Genomic DNA, 25774 nt, shown 5'->3' with positions numbered 1-25774 from the left:
ATGAGGAGTTATTTATTTGCCCTCTTCAATTCTGAAGAGTGTGTTCAGTTCGACTTGTTGTTTGTAGTTTTGCAGATTTTCCTTTGTTAGCTAAAGTATGTTTGATGATGGTAAAATTTTTGATTTTAACTGTAAGCCCTTTTAAGTACTTCAGGCAATATAACTGCATTAAACCACAAATAGCACAATTACTATAAAGATGCGTACCCTGTTTGCTTTTGATGCCAACACCAGTGATAGGTGCAGGGGATGTGGCACTGGGACAACAGACAAGACCTCTGGCAACACATGCTTTAGCAGAATGCACTGATGGGCAGTCACTGGCAGCACGACACACACCACCAGAGCCGTCGGGCAGCTGACAAACCAAGTCTGCAAAACAACCACATCCTAAAACACTACAAATGGCAGGATGTGTGATATCATCATAAATTCTAAAGTGACAAATTTTATCAATAATAATCCTAAATTGGAGTGTTTCTCCAGAGAAAGGTATTAATAAATTCGCTACAAGAGATTTAACTCATTATCCTTTTGTTAATGTTACATACTCCACTGTAGTAAAAGAGCTATGGCATGAAAATTTTTTGTTAAATTTTATGTACAAATATTTTTTCTTATGTTTATTGCAGATTCAGTGTAAACGTGAAGCTGTCCTCAGCACAAAAACTGAACATCGGGCAGAAGGGCTGAAGGGGAAGGAAGAGAGATGAAGGGACATTTACCAGAATTGCTTCACAACCTTTTCTCAGGCCCCTACAATGTGACCTTGTTTACCACTGTGGCACCTGATCAACAGTGGGTCATGCAAGCAGCTGGACACCTCTGCGAACAGCATCTGCCATTAAGATCCCATTCCTGTGATACAAACTGACCTCCAGTCCCTCCTTACAACTACAGCCCCTCGTGAAGACCAATATCTCAATTCATAGAACTTCTTACGCTACCCAAACCATGCACCCCCCACTTTTTACATTCTTAACATCCACAAACCCAGTCACTCTTGCCACCCCATAGTTGCTGGCTTCAAAGCATCCACTGAACATATATCTGCCAAAGCTGATCAACACCTGCAAACTGTAGTACAAGGACTCCCCTCCTATATTTAAGACATCACCCATTTCCTTCCTGCTGACTTTAATCTACTTTATACTTATGAACAACTAGTTTACTCTGGGAGGGCAGACATATCAACAGATCAGGGGCATGGGAAACAGGGCGGCTCCTTCCCATGCCAACCATTTCATGGGTTGCTTGGAGGGGGTTTTCCTGGGGTCCATAAGCCTTCAGCCCCTGGTTTGGTTTTTAGATACTTTTATGACAAATTTGTGAACTAGACTGATGGTGACGCTGATTTGTTAAAATTTTGGAATCTCTAAACACATTCTTCCAATGAAATTTTACATGGCTGTATTCTGAATTCCATGTCACTTTCCTTGTTGTTCACCTCATTCTCACTGAGGGTCAGTTACTCACTTCTGTTCAATTAAACCCGCCATCGAATGGCATAGCTCAACTTTTGACAGTTGCCACCCTCCCCTCATCACACATTCCCTCCCATACAGCCTTGGTAACTGAGACAAACATATTTGTTCAGATGCAGAGTCATTCCAGAAATACACAATTCTTGCCTCAGACTTCACTGGACATAATGGTCCCACCAGCATAGCTCAAAATCAGATTTCGTGGGCCATCATATCCAGTCCTGGTACTGCTGATCCCTGAAAAAAAAAACTTATAAGTACACCTCTTATGATTCAGTAGTGCCCTTCTCTTGAATGTGTTAATCAGTTACTTCAACAAGGCTATGACTTCTTAAAATCATGCCCTGAAATGAGATTCATTCCATCTGACATTTTGGACACCACACAGGATATCTTTTCATTGTACCCCTCTTCCTCTCCCCCTCCCCCTCCCCCTCCCCCTTCCCCTCCCCCTCCCCCTCCCCTTCCACCTCCCCCTCCCCTTCCACCTCCCCATCAACCTCTGCAATATCCTGGTCAGACCCTATGTCGCTTTTGGATCCATTTCCTTACCCTATGGCTCCTACCCGTGGTACTGTCCCCACTGTAATACTTGCTGTATGCAGTCTCCCGCCACCACCTAAACCAGCCATGTAATTGGCAAAACATATACTATCAAATGGAGAGCCACCTGTGAAATGACATCATTTATATAAGCTGTTATGTAAATATTGTTCGGCTTTCTGCATTGGTATGACCAGTGCTGTTTCTCTGGGGGGAACGCTGGGGGATGCGTGCCCCTAAACTTTTTCACCAAAAAAATAATTTTTTAAGATGTTGAGAACTTGGAAGAGTGTCAAAGATTTATTTCAGGGACGTAAACTTTTTATCTCATTTTTTTGTGTTGGTAATTGCAATACGAACGATACCAGTGCAGTTTTTGGTGGAAAAAGCGATTTCATTGACTGTTTCAAGCATTTCAAAGCTGTGGCAACCATTCTTGACAACTGAATCGCTGGCAGCCAGTTCAACAAGCATGTAGTGCCCTCGCCCGCTAATAGTGGGCAATGGTAGTGCTAAATGGATATGCATACACTCAAACGCTGAGCTTCTGATAGATGTCTCTTCAGTCCCACTACATGATGATGTACAACTGGGGCGAGTGCTAGGAAGTCTCTCTAGACCTGCCATGTGGCGGCAATCGGTCTGCAATCACTGATAGTGGCGACACGTGGGTCCGACGTATACTAACGGACCGCGGCTGATTTAAAGGCTACCACCCAGCAAGTGTGGTGTCTGGCGGTGACACCACAATTTTTTTCCTCAATTCCGGTTCTGTTGAGGATCTGCAAAACAGACACGCACTTGGCAGTCAAACCAGCCTTTAGACTTGCTTTCAAACACAATGAATCAGTTGTCTGACATTTCCAGTCTGGCATCTTACATGCGTATGCTCTATTTCTTCCCCCCTTCTCAATATCATTACAACAGTGCTTAAGTTAAAGAAAATCACTTATATGCATAAATTGTGTTTATAGCATGGCATGCTCTGATGAACTACAAACAGAAAATTTTTATTGTTAAGATTCAAGAAGGAAAAATTTATAGGTAAGCAATGAAATAAAGTGTTTATCTCAAAATCAAGAAACACCTACACAGGAAAATTACTCCCTTCAAAATATTTACAGTGACTATGTACATACAAAAGAATGATGATTAACCCACAAAATCCAACTGACCACTATCAATTGCACTACTAGCTACAATAGTTTTAACAGCAAACAGTTAACTGTATCAAAGTTACGTATGACCCATGACAGCCTCACAAGACAGAGTGGTAGGATTATATCGGGTAGCAAGTTTATGCTATGAAGAGCTATAGTAATGATGGCCATTTATAGCATCCAACCTCGTATGCAAATACAAATACAAATACAAATGTTTTATTCCACTGTTGAGCGTATTTACATTCAACTGGTGTCGTCAGTGTTTACATAATAATAATAACAATAATAAGAATATAAACTTTGACATGACAAATGTTATTAACTACAACATAATAATCCAAGATGGATGCAATACATATTTGTACAAATGTAAATAACAACAAGAAGTTTCCTAATAGATCAATTACAAGATAAATGAACCACATAGTTCAGTGAATGTCAATTAAATAATCCAACAGATAATTTACAATAAGTACATGAAACAGTAATAAAATAGTTCACAGTGTGGCATTTGTATGGTTTGTAGTTAATTTATAGTTCATTCTCACAAGGAAAGTGGGTCATTTGTCACATACTCAAGGAACTCTTGAGCAGAGTAAATTACTTTACTTTTGAACCACCTTGAAAGACTAGTTTTAAATTTATTTACTGGCACTGTGTAGGCATTTTCAGATAATTTGTTGAAGTAGACAGGACCAAGATATTCGTAGTTATTATGTGTCTTTGCAAGCCTAGCATATGGCATATTAATTGTATGTCCAATTCTTATGTTATGTATATATGAAGACAGTAACTGTTCTCGAAAGAACAGATTACTGTTGTTGACCGTGCAGCTTTTCCCTGGAATAAATGATGACTAACTGAAACCCTCAGCTGCCGACAGGTGTTGTTGATATACCTCGATGTGGACAGCTGAAAATGTGTGCCCCCACCAGGACTCGAACCCAGGATCTCCTGCTTACATGGCAGACGCTCTGTCCATCTGAGCCACCGAGGACACAGATGAATAGCGTGACTGCAGGGACTTATCCCTTGCACGCTTCCCGTGAGACTCACATTCCCAACTGTCCACAATTCTACATATGTAATTTACCTTATAGACATCTGCCCATTCACCGGGTTCGAGTCCCGGTTGGGGCACACATTTTCAGCTGTCCACATCAAGGTATATCAACAACACCTGTAAGCAGCTGAGGGTTTCAGTTAGTCATCATTTATTCCAGGGAAAAGCTGCATGGTCAACAACAGTAATCTGTTCTTTCGAGAACAGTTACTGTCTTCATATATATAGTTACAGGCCACCCAGCCATTGACCTTCGTCTGTGCGAATGCGCACAGGTTGCCCAAAGCATGCTCGAGTAATGAGTGAATGGGCAAATGTCTATAAGGTAAATTACATATGTAGAATTGTGGACAGTTGGGAATGTGAGTCTCGCAGGAAGCGTGCAAGGGATAAGTCCCTGCAGTCGCGCTATTCATCTGTGTCCTCGGTGACTCAGATGGATAGAGCGTCTGCCATGTAAGCAGGAGATCCCGGGTTCGAGTCCTGGTCGGGGCACACATTTTCAGCTGTCCACATCGAGGTATATCAACAACACCTGTCAGCAGCTGAGGGTTTCAGTTAGTCAACATTTATCTTATGGTTATGAACTATTCTGCTTAAGTCAAATTTACTTTGATTCTCTTTAATGAAGACAAGCCAGTTGTAAATATATAGGCCAAGCACTGTCATTATATTTAGTTTCTTAAAATAATCTCGACATCATTCATATGGGCTAAGTTCTGCTATACACCTTATGGCTTTCTTTTGCCATTCGAACACTAATTTTGAGCCTACAGAATTGCCCCATAATAGTAGTCCATAACTTAGGTGCGAATGGAAGAATGTGAAACACGCATACAACGGAAGTTCTTTACTGACACTGCTCCTCAGTTTGTACAGCAGATATATGGCACGTGCCAATTTGCCACATATCTTCCCTGTGTGAGTATCCCAGCTAAGCTTTTGATCTTTATGAAATCCTAATAATTTTACTGTTTTGTTACCATGACTGGAAGCATTCGGGTTGAATACAATAGCTTCAGTTTTACTATCACTCTTCTGCAGTACATTTGCCTCAAACCAAGTAGTGCACCTCTCCATTGCCACTGCCATGCTGTGTTGCACATTTTCAAGATTGGTATCACAAGTGATGAGTGTTGTGTCATCAGCATATAGCACTGCATCACATGATTTACCTTAACTAACTGTTTTCTATTGTCCAAGTATGACTGCATTAGGCATAGAGCATTCTCTCTCATGGTAGAGATTTTTTATGAGAATATTGTGGGAGACCTTATCAAAAGGTTTCCTGAGATCCAACAACGTTGCGCAGATAATATCTTTATTTTCAAAACAATTGTATATTTTTGCTACCATACTCTCAACTGCTTTGACTGTAGAAAGGCTAGATCTGAAACCATACTGTGAGGAGGTGAGTATATTATTATGTTCAAAATATTGACTCATCTGTTTATGCATGCAGTATTCTATTGTTTTTGATATTATGGGTATAAGTGATATTGGTCGATAGTTATCTGGCAATGCTATCTCTCCTTTCTTATGCACTGGTTTAACTACAGATATTTTTAAACATTCTGGACAACTACATTTAAAATTTTGTTGATTATTTTAGTCAGTGGCATTACAATTTGATTTCTAATGTATTTAATAACATAATTTGAGAGACCATTAGTAATCCTCTGTTCTAGAATTACTAAGCTTAGCTACTGATTCATTGACCATCTTTTCAGTTACACAAGTTCAGTGAAAGCTGTCTGTCTGCTTACTGTTCATTTCTGGCAGCAGTGCCTCTGCCTTGCTCACATTCTCCATTATGCTGTTATCTGATTGAGGACTGACAAACTGCACATTTAGAATAACAGGTGGAATTGGTGTCTGGTATACTTTATTATCACAGTTAGTTTCTGTTTTAATAATTTCGCATGCAGCTTTGCATTTATTTACTGAGTTCAGTATATATGCATCATTTGCTTTGCACTTAGCTGCCTTTATTTCAGACCTGTAAATCTGTTTCACTTTCATGTACATTTCCTCGTCAGCATTATTGTGCTTGGACCTACCATGATGGAGTAGCATTATGATTCTTATTCTACTTAGATGTGGGGCAGTATCAGTGTATTACATTCTTATGTGAGGTAAGATGAGTAGTTCTTTGCCTGATAGTGAAAGACTGATAGTGAAAGACTGATTTTACTGTACAAAATACACTTGCTTCTCAGTTTAGGTCAGAATATTTTATAATTAATTTTCCAATATTTAGAGTCCATTCCTGAAGTATGGTTTTAGAGCATTTGCAAAATTTAAATTTACTATTACTTGTTCATTTCAATTATTTAAACCCACAAAACTACTTCAGATGTGAGAAGTGGAAGGCTCAGGGTGCCAAATCTACTGAACAGGTCTGATGTTCACCCAGTTCATAATTACAATCCATAAATGATCCAACTGGCAAAAAATGTTTGTGCTCATGCACATTGTGCTGATGTAAAAGAAATTTTCTTTCCATATAGTGGAGATGCTTATTCACAGACAGGCACTACAAAAAGACTGAGGAACAAAGAGACTTTTGGCCAAAAGGCCTTCTGAATTAGATAACAAACATATATGCACATACAAACATCCTACCCACTGTCCTTCCCAACCCACCCACAGTAGTATTTCACTGCCCATTGAACCTACACAGTATTCTTGTCCATCCCCCTCAGCCCCTCCTTGCAACCCCTTGCCTCATGGCTCATATTCCTGTAACTCACCTGAATCCAAGACCTGTCCCACACATCCTCCCATTGCCACCTACTCCCATCCAGTCACAAGTATCACCTATTCCATCAAAGGCAGAGCTACCTGTGAAACCAGTCATGTGATGTACAAATTAAGCTGCAACCATTGTGCTCTGTGCTATCTAGATATGCTGTCTGTCCACAGGAGTGTCCACTGACAAACTACGGCCAAGAAGTAACTGGACCACCCAGTTGCTGAGCATGCTGCCCATCACAACATTCTTCATTTTGATGTTTGTTTTACAGTCTGTGCCATCTAGATCCTTCCCACCAACACCAGCTTTTCTGAATTGCATAGGAGGAAACTCAACCTGTAATGTATCCTACATTCCCAAAACTCTCCCGGCCTCATCCTTCATTAGTCACCATCCTTCGCCCATTTGTCCCCTTCCCTTTTCCCACTCCAGCACTACAAAGCCTTCTATTCCATCAACACACCCACAGTCATTTTACTTCTCTATTTCTGTCCTTTTCTGCTCCTCCCTCCCCCCCCCCCCCCATTCAAGGAGAGGAGCAGGGGGATAAGTGAAAGGGTGAGTAGTGAGTAGAGGAGAAAAGGAGAGAAGTTGGAGAAGTGGAAGTAAACTGTAGGTGCATTGGCAAAGTAGAAGGTGTGCATGTACTGGAATGGGAAGAAGAAAGGGCATAGGCAGTAGGATAGGGACTAACAAAGAATATCTGGTAGGGAGAGTACCCATCTGCACAATTCAGAAATGGTGGTGTTGGCGAGAAGACTCCAGATAGCATATGATGTAAAACATGTCATTAAAGTTAATCACATCATGCTGATTGACATGTTCAGCAACTGGGTTGTTCAGCTGCCTTATTGCCACAGTTTAGTGGTGGCTATTCATGCAGACCCGGTATCTTGTCAGATGTCATGCACACATAGCATTTGGCACAGTGAGTGCACTGAAGTTGGTACATCACAAAGCTCCTTTTAAAAGTGGCCCTGCCTATTATGCTGTAGGAACACCAGAAGGGGTAGTGGAAAGTGGACAGGTCTTGCTTCTGATTCTGCAGAAGGTGGCAGTGGAAGGCTGTATGGGAGAGGTCTTGTGTCTTGTTGTATTGCAGGAGTCTGAGCCATGAGGCAAGGTGTTGAGAACAGGTATACAGCAGGGTTTGAAAAGGACATTGTGTAGGTTGGACGGGCAGTAGAATACAACTATGGGAGCAGTAGGAAGGATATTTCTCATTTCAGGCCAGGATGAGCAATAATCAAAATCCTGGTGGAGAATATGATTCAGTTCCTAGTCCTGTAGACAGATGCCTTCTACTCTGCTAACACACCAAGAAGTCCTTCCCTTCCACTCCAAACAGCCCACCAAACTCCCTCCTCCCTCCCCAAGCAGTCTCCTCATGTTACAACTAGCAGTCTCCTCCTGTCCCTACCGTATCTCTGGACACTCCAACAGGCAGCTCTAGCTTCTTCCCCCTCCCTGTCCCATGCCACCTCCTTACCCCCACTACTCACCTCAGCTGGAGTGCTGTGCACATCAGACACAGTCACAGTTGGCCCTAAGCACCCTGTGACAGTGCCCATGTGTATGTGTTATAACAAAACAAGCCATAGTGGAATCCTTTTTCTCATTGTCAAAATTCATGATACCATTCAACTGCCAGCCAGATTTGAGGTGCGTTTCACTGATTAACATGTTTAACTGCTGCATGCAAAATTTTCTTTAATTACTAATTACATTTAATTTTCATATTTTTGAAGATGTCAAGAAACTATCCCAAAACCCATGAAACCTAAACTAAAATATTTATTGCTAATTACAGCATACAATTAGTCACTATGAAAACATCAGCCACAAATTATATATTTTATATGTTTCCTTTTGTAATTTACTTTCAACTACTGTTCACTTCGAAAAACTTAATGTAAATTATGTATCTATAAAAAAACCAATTAACTTTATTAAAAATGTATGTAAATTCTGGAAATACAGAGATATTCGATTTACTCAAGAGTACTGTTCTCTAAGTTTATGGAAGTGTGTGCGTATATACGTTCTCAATGGTAGCATCACTTGTGAGACAGTTGTTCTTAGAACAGAGTGGAGTCAAGAGTTGTAACACTCTTGTTATGGTTCTATTAATGTGTAGTACAAAAATACTGATTGTACTACATATTTTGTGATGAACATTGTGTGCCATGGAACTATAAATAATGTCAATTCTCAATGCATCAATAAAATGTAAAGTCAGTTAGAAAACTGCGGTCTTCATTTGAATGCACAAAGGACTTGGATTTATATACATTGGATTGCACAACTTCACTTATCCAACTGTGTGGAAAATATAAGTTAAATGTTCTACATTTTAAGGTTATAACTCATTCCTCTCTGTACTATTAATGTACTGCATTAAACCAATAAATTGCTGTGTTGTCAAATTTACTATTATGGTATGGCCTACACAGTAAAAGAAGATTATAGTGTAATTGTTGCTGTGTTAACATGTAAGAGTTCTATTTCTGATGAAGGACTATCTGAAAGCTGAAAATACTTCTAATGATCTTTTCAGTGTCCTTGTCTGTGACTCAACACCACCTCAACTGGTAAGTAGCCATCTAGCCTTCCCACATTGTTGTATTAGCAGTTTTAATTTTAAATATGCTGGCATAAAGCTATATAGTTAGAGACAAGAGAGTGACTTATTTTGTATTCTTTTACTTCATGTTGTCTTTTAGAATTATATTCTGGGGCCATGCACCTACAGTGATTGCAGCATTTACATTCATCAGAAGTGAACAGTGTAAGGTTTGTGTCAAGTAGACATGTCTTTCTTGCAGAAGCCTTTTTAAGAATCTATGAATCCAACAATCACTTCTAAATACATTTACTTCTTAGTGCTGCCCGATAATCAGTTTATGCTGAACTTTTATTTCCACAGTCACAATATGAGCCAAAAACTAAGTTTCTTGTAAACATTGCCTCTTTGTCTTGGTTTCAGAGTTATGTATTCTGGTTGGAAAATATTTAACAATGAAGTCTCTAATAAAGCAACAAATTGAGAATCACAACCAATTCAAAAGAAAATTTAAAAAATATCATTAAGATCCTTTCTACAAATTATCTAAATATATGGAGGAGGAGGAGGAGGAGGAGGAGGAGGAGGAGGAGGAGGAGCAAGAGGAGGAGGAAGATTAATGTTTCACATACTGATGACAATGAGGTCATTAGAGACAGAGCAAAAACTCAGATAAGGGATGAAGAAGGAGAGTGCATCCCAGCATCATCTTAATTGATTTAGGGATACCACAGAAAATATATATCAGGATTGCCGGATGTGGGTTTGAGCCATTGTCATCCTGAATGCAAGTTCAATGTATAAATATATAGATTCAGAGATTGAAAATTTACATCAGCCATATGGCAAGTAACAATGGTGGCACCTTCATTGATGATTACTTGAGATATGCAGTAATATATTTACTAATAGTCAAAAATAAAATGGTTCAGTCATTCAGAGAATTCAAAGAACAAAATGAATGCTACATTTGGACAATGGAGGCAAACATATTAGTAAATAATTCATATAATTATGCATATCTTCAAAAAGAAGTAATTCAGTGGTAGATGACATTCCCTGGTACACCTCAACAAAATGGTGTTGCAGAATGGTTCAACCAAAGCCTTTCAGATACTGTGCAATGTTTGCAGAGTGGAAAATCACAAAATTGCTGTGGTGAAGCAACAGCAGTGGCAAATTATTTGAGAACAGATGCCTAACAGTAGCCAATGGTGGAAAAAGTCCCTACAAATGATGGCATGGATGAGAACCAGACATCAATCATCTGTGTGATTCTTCAGTTTCTCCCAGCATAATTGTTGATTGAAGAAACCATGGTTGCACTGCCAGTTCATAGTGTCAAACGGACATAATATTTCAGTTATCAGACATGTTTCCATCATCAGGTGCACTGACGAACTGAGCTCCAAATGGAAAAAAAAAAAAATGGTTCAAATGGCTCTGAGCACTATGGGACTCAACATCTGTGGTCATAAGTCCCCTAGAACTTAGAACTACTTAAACCTAACTAACCTAAGGACATCACACACATCCATGCCCGAGGCAGGATTCGAACCTGCGACCATTGCAGTCGCGCGGTTCCTGACTGAGCGCCTACAACTGCTAGACCACCGCGGCCGGCAGCTCCAAATGGAAACCTACTTGCTTTTTCCCTTATGTGGATGACATGTTCGTCATCTGGCCCCATGGTAGGGACAAGCTCCTGGACTTCCTTACACATCTGAACTCCATATATCCCAACATCCAATTCACAGTGGAGACCAAAGCAGAGAGAAGATTACCTTTCCTGGATGTTGTGGTCAAGATAAGAGCTGAAGGCATGTTGGGTCACATTGTGCACAGGAAGAAAACACACACTGATCTATATTTGCATACAGACAGCTGTCACCACCCTTCTCAGATAAATGGAGCTCTAAAAACACTGGTACACAGGGTGTGCAGCATCTCATACACAGAGAGTCTGCCCCAGGAGCTGGAACACCTCAGAACCATATTCTGAAAGAACGAGTACTCGGAATGGCAGATTAGACATGCTGTCCTACCCACCACTACAGTACAACCTTTGGAGATGGAAGAAGTCACAGAGGAAGAAGTAGCTGCTGCATTTATTCTGTACACTGGCACACTATCAGGGAAAATCAGACACATATAAAAGAAACACTGATTTAAAACTGTCTTTTGCCCACCCAATAAAACACGAGCATTATTGGGAGGTGTGAAAGATGATCTCTGCTTGCGGATGACTGGCATATGCCAGATTCCCTGTCAGTGTGGTAAGACTTATATTGGACAGGCTGTGCACACTGTCAAAGATCATTGACAAGAACATCAAAGGCATACATGATTGAAGTATCCTAACAAGTCAGTGGTTGCAGAGCACTGCTTCTCTGAAAAACAAGAGATGGATTATGAGTGCCCCAAGATCTTAGCACAGACTTCTAATTATTGGGACAGCATTATCAGAGGCAATCGAAATTCACACCAGGGCTGAACTCATCAATCAAGACTGTGGTTATAATCTTAGCAAGGCATGGGAACCAGCACTCAGTATAATTAAAAAGACACTCAGCAATGAAAACAATCTGGCGAGCTGGGCAACGTAGCATTTATGCCATCACTGCCACAGGTGCCGACCCCTGCATCTCCATGACTGCTAACGCATGCACGTGGGTGCAGATCGTGGAGGGTACACCCTGTGGAGGGAGGGGATACAATGTGGCCACCCGCCCTCAGGAGCTCAGTTTATCAGTGCACCTGATAATGGCGACATGTCTGATCACCAAAATATTGTGCCCGTTGGACACTACGAACTGGCAGTACGCCCACGGGCTCTTTGATCATTAATCATCTGTGATTATTTGTATGTTACATGTGTGCAAAAATGAAAACCTGAGGTGGCAAATTTGAACCAAAGGAACAACCTCCTCTAATCACTGGATATTCAGAAATCATGAAAGTGTGCAGACTATGGCATTCAGAAAAGGAAATATAGCATTTTCCATAGGTATGATATCTGATGAAAACATCTCTGCAAATCCAACAAAGCTGTTACAGAAGTGATTGTTCTGAAAACCACACCCTTCACAAATGATGTAACATTACAGAATGTAGATATTACCGAAATGAGAGAAGCATCTGATGTTTAACGAAGTGATTATATACAAACCGCAGTGGCCACTGGACACATGATGTGGTAAAGGGGACTGAAGGGGATGATGACAGTGTTGTGACTTGGCAAGACAGCCAAGCCACTAGGAGGCAGCCGAAAGGCACGCGTTTAAGCTCACACAGGCTGGCGTGAGGTCTGGAACAGTTAAAGGAATGGAGACTAGCAAAAAAGGTACGTAGCTTCTGGAATACTTAACTTTAATCCATAATTGGTGAACATCGGTCTGACGGTACATGCATCACAAGATAAATAGCAAATGATAATGGCGCCTTGCTAGGTCGTAGCAAATGACGTAGCTGAAGGCTATGCTAACTATCGTCTCGGCAAATGAGAGCGTAATCTGTCAGTGAACCATTGCTAGCAAAGTCGGCTGTACAACTGGGGCGAGTGCTAGGAAGTCTCTCTAGACCTGCCGTGTGGCAGCGCTTGGTCTGCAGTCACTGATAGTGGCGACACGCGGGTCCGACGTATACTAACGGACCGCGGCTGATTTAAAGGCTACCACCTAGCAAGTGTGGTGTCTGGCGGTGACACCACAGACAGTGCTAAGAATGATAACTCCATAACTGATGATTACTGTGAAATACAAGAATCTACAATCAACAAAATCTACACAACACTTTTTGGGTGATAAACCAAGAAAATGACATACAAACTACAAGACAAATGAAAAGAAGGCATCTGTAGTTGAAAGGAGAGAGTATACACAGGGAAAAAGATCCAGAAAGTGTACAGGAACCTATGTCATATCATAACAACAAATTGCAAGAAGCAATGTTAGAAGAAGTGGAAAACCTAATCCAAAACTGAACTTGGACATGTGGATATGAACAACACGAGTTTTCAAGAGGAAATATGATGGGAATGGAAGATCTGCCAGACACAGAGTATGAATGATAGCCTTAGGTAATGAGTAATGACCAAGATTTTATTCTGATGGATGTCACAGTCCAGTTGTAAGAGCAAAAACTGTATGATTACTTATGGGAATAGTATCTGAGCAAAAATAGAAAATTCGGCATTTAGATGTCATTGTGGCATACTTGATGGGTGACATGGAAGATGAAATGTGTGTGGAGATACCCATTCCTTTCACAGATGCCCACTGACAAATAACAAAAAAAATTCAATAGCATACCAGATCAAGAGGAACTGAACAATGAGTGAATTTGCAGACTTTAATAGAGCATCTATAGGTTGCATCAGTCCACCAGATTGGTTTAAGAGAGGGGGCAGGGGACCAAATTGCGAGGTCATTGGTCCCTTGTTCCCAGTAAAATAATTACACAATGGAAAGAAGGAAAGAAAGGAGATGTACAGCACAATAACAAGAGAATGGACGAATGAGAAGAATGACAGAACGAAAACAAACAATGTGGACAAAAAGAGGAAAGGAAAACCGTAGAGAGAAGTGAGAAATAGGTAGAAGGGGTAGAAACAAGAGAGCAGATGACTGTGGCTGGCAAAACATGTGAATAAAATGCAAAAGCCAGCCACTCTGAGACATTAAAACATCCACCCTAAAAGCAATAGAGTGGAGAACACAAAGGGACAAAGGACATGCACTAAAACTTATATATGATAAAACCCTCTGTCACGTATAAAACATAAAACTAGATTAGCCAATGAGGCATTGTCTGCTAAAATTAATGGCAACGAGTCCAGTAACTGAAGAGTCCATTGCAGGGCAGCCAAAGAAGGACAGCTCATCAAGATATGGGCCACTGTCAGCCAGACACCGCACCGACACTAAGGTGGGTCATCACGGTGCTGGAGGTAGCCATGTGTCACCCAAGAGTGGCCAATGCAGAGCTGGCAGAGAACCACAGAGTCCCTGCGAGATGCCTGCATGGAGGACTGCCACACATTGGTAGTCTCCTTAATGGCACGCAGTTTGTTGTGCATGCTGAAATTATGCATTTCGTCTCCCAAAGCTGCAAAACCTTGCAGCATAGTACTGAACACAGGTCAGTTGCAGAGAAACTGATCTTCGTATGTGGTTTCCATGTAGCCTGTTTGGCCAGCATGTCAGCAAGTTCATTACCTGGGATTCCGACATGACCTGGGGCCAGACAAACACCACTGAATGACAGGACCATTTCAGGGCATACATAGACTCCTGGGTGGTCGCTATTACATTATGATGAGCAGAGCATGGGTCAAGAGCTTGTAGGCTGCACAAGGAGTCAGTACACAGAAGAAATGACTCCCCAGGGCATGAATGGATGTGTTCAAGACCACAAGATATAGCCACCAGCCTGGCAGTGAAAACACTGGAGCCATTGGGCAAAGAATGCTGTTCAATATGTCCTCCATTGACATATGCAAAGCTAACATGAGCATCAGCCATCGAGCCATCTGTGTAAACCACTTTGTGACCTCCGTATTTGTCAAGAATCGAGAGGAAGTAGCAGCAGAGAGCTGTAGGGTTAACTGAGTCCTTAGGGCCATGTGAAAGGTGCAGGTGAAGCTGCAGCCTACATGTACTCCACGGAAGTGTACATGAATGGACCTCAATTATAGGTGGTAAAGTCAAGGACTCCAGTTCAGAAAGAAGGGATCAGATATGAACTGCAATTGGAAGCCCTGACCTGGGCTGCCGATGGGGGAGATGAACTGCCATGGATGGGAAACGGAGATGATGATTTGGATGCGCAGGAAGCTATGAATGTGTGCTATGTAACTGGCCAGCAGTTGTACATGCCTAGCCTGCAATGGAGGCCCTACGGCTTCCACAAGGAAGCTGGTCACCGGACTCATCCTAAAAGTGCCTGTTGCTAGGCGAAAGCCACAGTGGTGCATTGGGTTGAGGAAATGCAATGCTGAGGGCTCTGCTGAACCATAAACCAGACTCCCATAGTCAAGGCAGGATTGAACAAGGGCTCTGTAGAGCTGCAGAAGCATAGAGCAGTTGGTGTTGCTCAGGCAGTGGAGGGTATTGAGGTGCTGCCAGTACTTCCGCTTAAGCTGATGAAGGTGAGGAAGCCAAGTCAATCGGGCAATGAAAACCATTCCTAAGAATCGCTATGTCTCCACTACAGTGAGTGGATCATCATTAGGGCAAAGTTCTTGTTCTGGATGAATGGTATGATGCAGACAGAGGTGCATAACAGACGACTTTGTGACTGGAAACTGTGGGCTAGAGCCCATGACTGCGCCTTGTGGAAGGCTCCCTGTAGGCGCCACTCAGCAACACCAGTACTGGTGGAGCAGTATGAAATGCAGAAGTCGTCTGCATACAGAGAAAGTGAGACGGACGAACCTACAGCTGTTGCTAGACCATTAATTGCCACAAAAAGTAGAGAGACACTCAATACAGAGCCCTGTGGGAACCCATTCTCCTGGGTATGGGGGTAACTATGGGAGTCACCAACATGGTCACAGAAAGTACAAAGTGATCGGAAATTTTGGATAAAAATTGGGAGTGGGTCATGGAGACCCCGCTGGTATAACATGGCAAGGATGATGTCACCAGGTCGTGTAATATGCTTTTCGCAAATCAAAAAAGTCGGCAACATGATGTTGGCATCTGGAAAAGGCGGTTCGGATGCCAGACTCAAGGGACACCAGATTATCAGTGGTAGAGCAACCCTGGCAGAAGCTGCCCTGACATGGAGCCAGTGGGTCATATGACTCCAAAACCCAATCCAACCGCTGACACACCATATGTTCCAGCAACTTAGAAAGGATGTTGGTGAGGCTGATGGGCTGAAAGCTATCCACATCAAGGCCGGTTTTTACCAGGTTTGAGCACCGGAATGATGGTACTCTCCCACCATTATGATGGAATGACGCAATCACACCAGATCCGGTTGAAGATGACGAGGAGATGTCACTTGTAGTCAGATGAAAGGGTATTTAATCATCTGAATGTGGATGTGATTTGGTCCAGGAACTGTGTCGGGCCAATGTGCAAGGGCACTGAGGAGCTCCCACTCTGTAAATGCGTTATAGGATTCACTATGGGGTGAAGTAAATGAGAGTGTGAAAGGCCTGGAGGGGGGAGGGGGGGAGAGGGGGGGGGGTAATTCTCCAATGCAGAGGCTAGAGCATAGTGCTCAGCAAAGTGCTTGGCAATCTTGTTTGCGTTGGTAGATAACACGCCATTTATGTTAACACCGGGAACACCTGTTGGGGCCTGGTGACTGAAAACACATTTGATCTTTGCCCAGACTTGGGAAAGTGACATAGGGCACCCAATGGTCGAGACATATCTCACCCAACACTTCTGCTTCCGTCATTTGAAAAGTTGGTGAACGCAAGCACAGAACCATTTAAAGGCTATGAGGTGCTCCAGGGAAGGGTGCAGCTTATGCTGCTGTAGAGCTCGCTCACACTCCTTAATTGCTTCAGCAACTTCCGGCTACCGCCAAGGGACTGTCTTTTGCCAGGGGCATGCTAAAGAGTGAAGGATCGTGTTTTCTGCCACAGAAACAATTGTTGTTGTCACCTGCTCAACCACATTGATGTTGCCGTGTGAGGGAGATTCAATGGTGACCACAGAAATGAAAGTTTCGCAGTCTGCCTTGTTTAAAGCCCATCTGGACAGGGGTCTGTGAGTTTGACGCCGGGGCAGTGAGAGAAAGATGTGCCCTGCAGTGGATAGATGGGAGAAGTCCTGGGCTCCAAATTGATAAATCAATGGCCGAGTAACTACTTCAAACCACAGTGAAATTTGTGGCAGCCCCAGTATTTAAGAGGCAAAGGTCAAACAGACAGTAATGTTTTGACATCTCTGCCTTGGCCAGTATGCACGGTGTCACCCCAAAAGGTGTTATGGGAGTTAAAATCTCCCAAAAGTAGGAAAGGTTTAGGGAGTTGTTCAATCAGTGCAGTTATTACATTCAGGGATACTATACCATCTGGATGAAGATATACATTGCAGACAGTTATTTCTTGTGTCATCCATATTCTGACAGCCACAGCTTCAAGAGGGTTCTGAAGGGGCACAGTATCACTAGAGACAGTTTAGGAGATAAACGCAAACTCCCCCTGACACTCTATAATAGTCACTATGGTTCCTGTATTATCGCTTACAGCTGTGGAGAGCAGGGGTCCGCATAGCTGGGAACCAGGTTTCCTGGAGGGTAATGCAGAAAGCAGGTGTAAAGCTTAACAGTTGCCATAGCTGAGCCAGGTGGTGGAAAAAACCACCACAATTCCACTGGAGGATGACGTAATCATGATACTGGGAAGGCATAGAAAATTCAATGTGGCAGTTTACACCTCAGGGTCACCTGCCGCCACCGACTTTTTGCCTGAGCAGTCTATATCCATTTTGTCTGAGGGTTCGCCAAGATCCAGGTCCTCAGTGGACTCCAGAATCTCCACCTCATCCGCAGATGCAGAGCTTGGAGGTAGCGGTGGTGTGGGTGCCACCACAATTCCCTTGATCTCGGGGACCTGCTTTTTGGATTTCTCTCGCTGTTCCTTGGGTTACCCTGGCTGGGAGGACTTCACTGATTCAGTCTCTGGGACTGAGGATGAGCGTGAAGTCCTGTGACCAGCTGCTTTTGGGCTCTTCAGCCAAACCGCATACTTGGATGATCTGATGTTGTAAGGCGAGAAAAGTGAAATAAAGAAACTGGAAGAAACCTTATGCACTAAATTTTAAGTAAGGGATCTTGGAGCAGCATGACATGCATAGCCAATTGGAGATATGAAATAAGATGGGACACGTATTTGGATCAAACAGCATTTGCAAAAGAAATCTTGAACCCAAGTGGAAAATAGCAAACCTGTGAAAACACTGTCATGAATGTAAAGCTACAAAATATGACAGATGAAAAGCAGCTCAGCAAACAGAACCACAATTGGAAATCTTCTACACCATACAGTGGGTACAGGATGAAATTTAAAATTATTGAGACTTATTTAAGTCAGTTCAGCAGCAACACAAAGGAGGAGCACTGGTGTGCCATCAAATACACACCATATTATTTGCAAGGCATAATAAATGATGTGCTTGCTTACTGAAAGATCGGTTAGAAAATTCAAATGTATACTGATCCAGACTGGAAAGTTAACTCAACTCACCAAAAATGATTTAGTGGATATTGGACAGTTTTTTGGAATGCAGCTGTGGGCTGGAGCATCAGAAGACAATAAACTGTTGCACTAAGTACCATTGAAGCAAGGGTTCATTGCACTGCATGAACCTGCAAGAGAAAAATTTTTTCAGCAAGACTGACAGATTGTTTTCTGTATCATCCTATGAAGGTTTCCATCAATAATTGTAGTTAGGGGGCAGTAAACGAAGCTTGATAAGCCAGTCTGTAAAGCATTTATTTAAATATATAGTAGCATACAGGTCAATGATTAATGGTGCACACAGAGGGAGGGGGCATAGAAGGGAGGGGGACAGGCATCCAGAAATTGAAGTTAACAAACCAAAAAAAGCAGTGTTGCCACCTTAATAAAATATTAACATTATACCAATAATTACTGGTGTTAAAAAAATAAGTTACAATATTTAAATAAGTTCTAGTAATGATCTAAATTCAGATTTTATTTTACCTAGTGTCTTCATCAGAACATCAGCTAACATGCTTAACAGAAATTTCTTACCAGAAACACTCTGCCTCAGAAATTAATTTTGACAATTATGTGCTAAAGTTATGATGGAACTATGGATTTTTGCAAAGGCTTATTACTGACACATTATCCTCATTGCAACAGTTCTTTGACTGTGAGAAAGACCAACATAAATTACTGACCCAACAGGTTGCACTAGTTGTTGCCACACTTAAGGCTACAAATTCTGATTCTGTTTATGACAGACACTGTGGGCTGCTTTTTAGATGCCCATGAAACCCTACAACTCAGAATTTTAAAAAGATGACCATCTGTGAACTTTGTCTACTCTGTCACCTGCCCAATCATAATCAACATAACTAATTATAGTTATTGGTGCCATTTTTATCCCTAGCATATAATAGTCTCAGTTTTAGGGTCCTCTTAATATGATATAAGAGTCATTTTAAAGAATTCCGTGAACTCAGACTTGCACATTTATTTTTTATTTTATTTATCATTATTGGTCCTGTAGATTATACAATTTGTACAGCTAAGCACATCATGATATAGGACAAATCAATCTGAAAATTATGTTGAGATGTTATATGATGAGAGATGATGGCAATGTTACATAACTCACATAGCAGAATATGTACAGGATATATAGACAAAATATTAAAAGGTTGTGTGTGATGAGAGATTACAGTGGTGGTACATACTACACATAGCATAGTACATATATGAGATACAGACAGAATGTAAATAAGATACAATGATTAAATTATCTTACTAAGTAGAGATAACTACAAGTGAATAAACAGCTTATTCCACGTAATTAAAATTTTGTTTCAAGAAATTCATGTGAAGAATAGAAACAATGATTTACTAGTAATTCCTTTAATTTACTTCTCATTATTTTTGGGTTTTTGCTTGTTTTTATGTCTGTTGGGAGGTGGTTTTATATTTTAATGCCCATACACTTAACCCCATTTGCATTTAATTTTGTGTTGTGAGCTATAATTTGTAATTGGGTTTTGTTTCTGGTGTCATGTGTGTGGTGGTCTGCATTTCTGTGGAGGGATTCCAAGTGCTGTACTGTAAAACAAGCCAGTTCCATTATAGAGAGGCATGGCAGTGACAGAATTTTTAACTGTTGCAACAGTGGTTTACAGTGTTCAGATCTTTTTTTTAAATTTCATTATTCTTACCACTTGTTTTCGTAACTTGAAAATTATGAGAGAATCAGAGCTATTTCCCCGGAAGATTAGACTTACCTCAAGACAGACTCAAACAGGGCATGGTACACCAGCTTCAAGGTATCTACACTGGCTGTGCCTTTTAATGATCTTAATAGATAACATGTTTTATTAAGCTTTTGTGACAGTGCCTCAATATGTGGTTTCCAGTTTAGTGTGTAACAGATGCTACGTCCAAGAAATTTGATGTCCCACCTGCTTGTAATGTCACCTGCATTGAAGAGGGTAAGATTTTGTCTAGTGTGGAAGTTCATACTAACAGTTTTTTGAATATTTATGAGTAATCTATTTGCTTCAAACCAAGATTGTAATTGGCAAGTAGTTTCATTGACTGCATCTTGCAATGTGTCCCCTCTACTGGTTATCAGGATGTGTGTGTTGTCGGCATACAGAAAGGAGCTGGCATTCGGTATGTGTTCTGGGATATCATTTATGAACAATATGAAAAAAACATGGCCAAGAACAGAGCCCTGAGAGACACTATTTGTTGTATGTAGTGTAACTGACCTGCAGTGCCTGGGTGTCTTTGATTTTCTTAATTCTACATATTGCTTTCTTTCACTGAGCTAGCTACAGAACCAATTGTGGGCTAACCTCTAATCCCATACTTCTGGAGTTTCATAAGAGGCAGCTTGTGGTCAACCATGTCAAATGCCTTTGACTGATCAAGAAATATACCAACAGCAGGTTGTTTATGGTCAAAAAGACGTGAGCACTTTTCTAGAAATGCATACAAGCATGTTTGGTGGACATATTTTTCTGAAATCCATATTGGGATGATGTGATTATGTTGTTAGAATTTAAAAATATTTCTGATCTAATTGACATACAGTATTCAAATATTTTTGAGAAGGCACATAGTATAGCTACTGGCGTATAGTTTGCTATGTCCATTTTCTTTCCCTTCTTTTTAACTCTTTTTTTAAATAATATCTTCAATTTGAGGTGGTGTTGTAGGAGATAGGAAAAAGAGGTTCAAAGGAGTACTGTTTTTTAGAAGAGAGTGTACACTATTTGGAGAGTTAGTTAGGAAAAATAGCTGTTGAATTTTTGGCAATTTTATATGCATTTTCAGTCCTTTGTCCTTCTATATTTAGTGTGATTTTATCCTCTATCCTTAACTTTCTATCAGTCTGTTCATTTACTATACTCCATGTACATGATTGTTACCTGCTTAGAACACTTATTGCTACACAAATATCTGGTCTCGAACCTAACATGGTATATACCTATGACTTTATTAGTTTTATAGGTCTGTACTCAATGTCTTCATTTTCATATTTTTCTCTTTTTAACACACTGATCAAAATTTTCTTCCACGGGAGCTGAAGCAGAATTACATTCAAAAATATCAAAAACTTTTCATATTTTTCAAGATATGTTCCTTGAAAAATGGTAGTTCCTCTTAACTTTTGAACTATCTTCATTCCCAGATAGAGTGTAATCAGAGTTAAAGCCTTCATTTTAAAGTTATCACTTAATAAAAACTTTAAATTGTCAGTTTCACTCTGAGGAGTTAAAACTTGCAGCAGACCATCAGTGTAAACAAGAAAGTATGTGTTATTGATATTTCTTGTCTTTATATACAAGAAATACTCAAAATCACTTCTAAACCCTAATTCCTACTGTGTGGAATTTAACATTTACAAACTTTACCATTCATTTTATTGCAACATCCAACTATCTCTCTGTAGAGAAAAGCATTACAAATATCCAGCTGACATATGGAAAGTTTTTCTCATTACAACGAAAAAAAGTCTTACTGAAATTAATCTTGCTACTGGGCTGTACATTTATGAATAAGTCAATCTCTTTTGAAAATCTTTAGCTGTAAGATGAGCTTTATAAGAAAAAAAATCATTACTTTTCTCATATTTTTTATTTGAAAACCCACTTTGTGTTAATAACATTACAGTCACTTGGCTTGCATACATAATACCACATATTTACTTCCAGGGTTTGCAGCTCTCTTGCTATGGCAGCTTTGCAATTTTCAGCATCTTTACAAGACTTTGCTTCAGGGGACATTGTACCACGTGAAATTCATTGAAATTTGACATTTTCTGTTTTCTACTCCATAATGTACTTTGAACATCCTGAACAATTTGGTATATAATACATTAAAATCATACAATTGTGAGACCTTCAAATAATATTGTGAATGTTGATGTGTGACTGTCAAATTTCGTGGCTACACATATACTGCCACAGTTGAGCAGTTGTATCTTGGGAACTACACAGTCTAGAAGGCTATGAATTGCTTTGTTTTTGTGCCTACTCCTACGTCTCAGAAGTTGGCATTACAAATAAACAAATCGGTCCTTTGTTTATGATACTAGTTTTCGTTGAAAGTAGGCAAAGTGATTATTGGCTATTTTTTTAGTAAGCTAGCTTCTATTGCCTTTTATAGGTAAATAAAATGACTAACCATAAAAGTGACTTCAAGGAAACCAAATTTGTGAGTAACAGCTATGTGTGAGACCTTTGTTTTCTTCTGAAGTACTTGAAAACACGTGTGCTAGCAGTGAAGGAAACTACGATAATGTTTCTGAAGTGACCACGCCCCCCAGTGGATCGAAAAGGAAAGTAACTTTAGAAACGGTGACAGTGGTAAAAGTAATGATATTATGGACAACGTCATCTGCAAATCCTTGCACAAGTTCTTTCTGAAACAGTCTCTTGCAATCTTTGAGGTGGTGAAGTTAAACTTAATGAGGATATTGGAGCTAGAATAGGTGTTATGTCTAAATTAGTTATTAAATGTCAGAAGTGCCAAAACAAAAAAGCATTTCATACTTTATCCAATTGTTCAGGTACTTAACTGTATGAAACTAATGAGAGACTTTTCTATGGCCTTAGATGCATTGTTAAAGGTGCAAGGGCTGGTAATGTTCTCTGCACTGTGTTGGATTTGCCAAAACCACCTTCTAGTTATATGAAATATGTAACAGCAATTGGGGACTCTGTAAATACTGTGGCTGAAGATTCAGTGGTTGGTGCTACATCAGAAGCTGTTGATCAAAATGAGGTTGACAAAGACATCAGAATTGCTGTGGATGGATCCTGGCAAAAGCATGGGTTTAGCTCTAAAAATGATTTTACATTTGCAATAAGTACTGACACTGGGAAAGTTTTGGATTTTGAAGTTCTCAGCAAGTACTGCCAAGGTTGTACAGTGAACCAGAAGAACAGATTACTTCATAAGCACCAGTGTATAAAAAATTATGATGCCACAAGTGGAGGAATGGAGGTAAAAGGAGCAGTTAACATTTTCCAGCATTCGCAGGAGGAGGGAGGTGTCAGATATGTGAATCACTTCGGTGATGGAGACAGCAAGGCTTTCATTGCAGTACAAAACAGTAAGCCATATGATGTTCCTATACAAAAACTTGAGTGTTTAGGACATGTCAAGAAAAGGATGGGAGCACATCTGTGTAACCTAAAAACCAAGCTGGGTAACAAAACTGTCTGATGGCAAGACAATAAAATGTTCTGGAAGACTAATGGACAAAGTCATGGACAAATTGCAGGAATATTATGGGAAGCCCATTAGAGATAACTGTGACAATTTACAGAAGATGAAAAGAGCTGTGTGGAGCACTTACTTTCATCAAATACCAACCGATGAAAAGCCATGTCATGTTTTGTGTCCACCTCCACCAAACACCTGGTGTAAATATAGGCAAGCTGAATTTTCTTGCACCTTGCATGAATTTACATAAACATTCCCTTCCTTTGGCAGCAATGGAGGCAATCAGACCTATTTACAGAGATTTGGCAAATCCTGATCCACTAAAGAAGTGTTTACATGAGAAGACCCAGAATGCGAATGAGTCCTTCAATAATGTTGTGTGGTGCCATGTGCCTAAAAATGGATTTGTTGGTTTTATGACTCTAAAGTTAGCAGTGTCTGATGCTGTAATAACTTTTAATGGTGGGAACTATGAAAGACTTAAGGTTCTGGAGAAGTTAGGGGTAAAATTTGGACAGAACACAGCTAAAGGATTGCAGGAACTGGATGAGCTTCATTTATGTGAAGTGGAGTTAGTTGCTCAGCAAACTACAAAAGAAGCAACAAATAAAAGGAGGAGGCAAGCACTGGGCTGTTGTGACACTGAAGAAGACACAGACTATGGGCCAGAGCAACTCTAGTGCATAAAAGGCACAGAAATGTAAGTCTGTGTAAGAATTTGTAATAAAAAAAAGTTTTAAACCTCAATATCTCTGAACTACATTTTTTACAATAAATGACCCTTTTATAAAAAAAGTACGGATGGTAGAGACAAAATTTTCACAGCATGCCAAGTGTGAGGTTCAACATATATGGAACTAGAATAACTAATATATCCTGAGTTGTTTTGTTTTAATGTTCATTTATTTACAAAATTCTGTCAAAAATTGGAAAAAATAATGTGCCCAACAATACAATTTTAGTAATAATTCTAGTTCTTTGTATCTAGAAAGGTGCATTCAATAATTATGGAAAATTGTAAGTTGGTGTCTTAAAAAGTTTGCAAGATAATCGGTCACAAAATCTGATAATTTAACAATGGCGGCATAGGACACACAGTGTCCCCTTCAGTGTAGATGCTAGGATCATCAGCATTCACTGCTGTCAACAGGCCTAACTCATTACCCTCTAAGTAATTTGGGAATTAAACATTCGTCCTAGCTCTCAGATTGTATGGCCCCTCATCCTCATCTTCATTTTCCTCTGTAAAATCCAAAGAATCTTCTGTTTTCTGTGTGTTCTCTGATCTCTTGTCCTTCTCTAAGCTGACTGTTTTCTTCCACAGCCTCATTCCCCATTTCTACTACTTTCTACCCCTCTGAGTCTGATATTTTATCTAGGTTCTCTTCATCACAGCAAATAGTATCTGATTCTATTACAGGAATCATGGTTTTCTTCTTCCTTTCAGATACTGCTGGAGCTGTAGTTTTCTTGCTACAGCAGCTATTTATTTAAATAATAAATAAATAAATAACTGATGGAGCAAGAAAACTACAGCTCAATGCACCTTTATTTTTATTGTGGGGGTCACAAATATTCTGTACCACTTCATTATTGTAATGTATAAATAAACCTCCTTCTCTTTCTTGTATACAAAGACAGACACACAAACTGCATATATTTTCAAATCGTCTAGGGGTAATTCTCTGTCATAAAAGGCTTCTAAAAAAGTTTTACTTCTGACATGACATGTTAAAATGCGCTATTATTCTGTGGCTGGTGGACTGCAAAGACAATATTCAAGAACA

General features: G+C 40.3%; 1 protein-coding gene across 2 annotated transcripts in view; it reads right to left on the bottom strand.

The window, feature by feature from the left end:
• Positions 1-25774, bottom strand: part of LOC126239504 (serine protease snake-like) — a 149091-nt gene that overhangs the window by 103995 nt on the left and 19322 nt on the right. For both annotated transcript variants that reach the window (XM_049947865.1, XM_049947866.1), the window contains exon 2: positions 208-372. In XM_049947865.1, coding sequence (XP_049803822.1) covers positions 208-372 — 165 coding nt within the window. The remainder of the gene's footprint in view (positions 1-207; positions 373-25774) is intronic.

Source organism: Schistocerca nitens, chromosome 1 (assembly GCF_023898315.1).
Source record: "Schistocerca nitens isolate TAMUIC-IGC-003100 chromosome 1, iqSchNite1.1, whole genome shotgun sequence".
Taxonomy (NCBI): Eukaryota; Metazoa; Arthropoda; class Insecta; order Orthoptera; family Acrididae; genus Schistocerca; species Schistocerca nitens.
The sequence above is the reverse complement of the archived record's forward strand: the minus strand, read 5'-3'. Positions and strand labels throughout refer to the sequence as shown.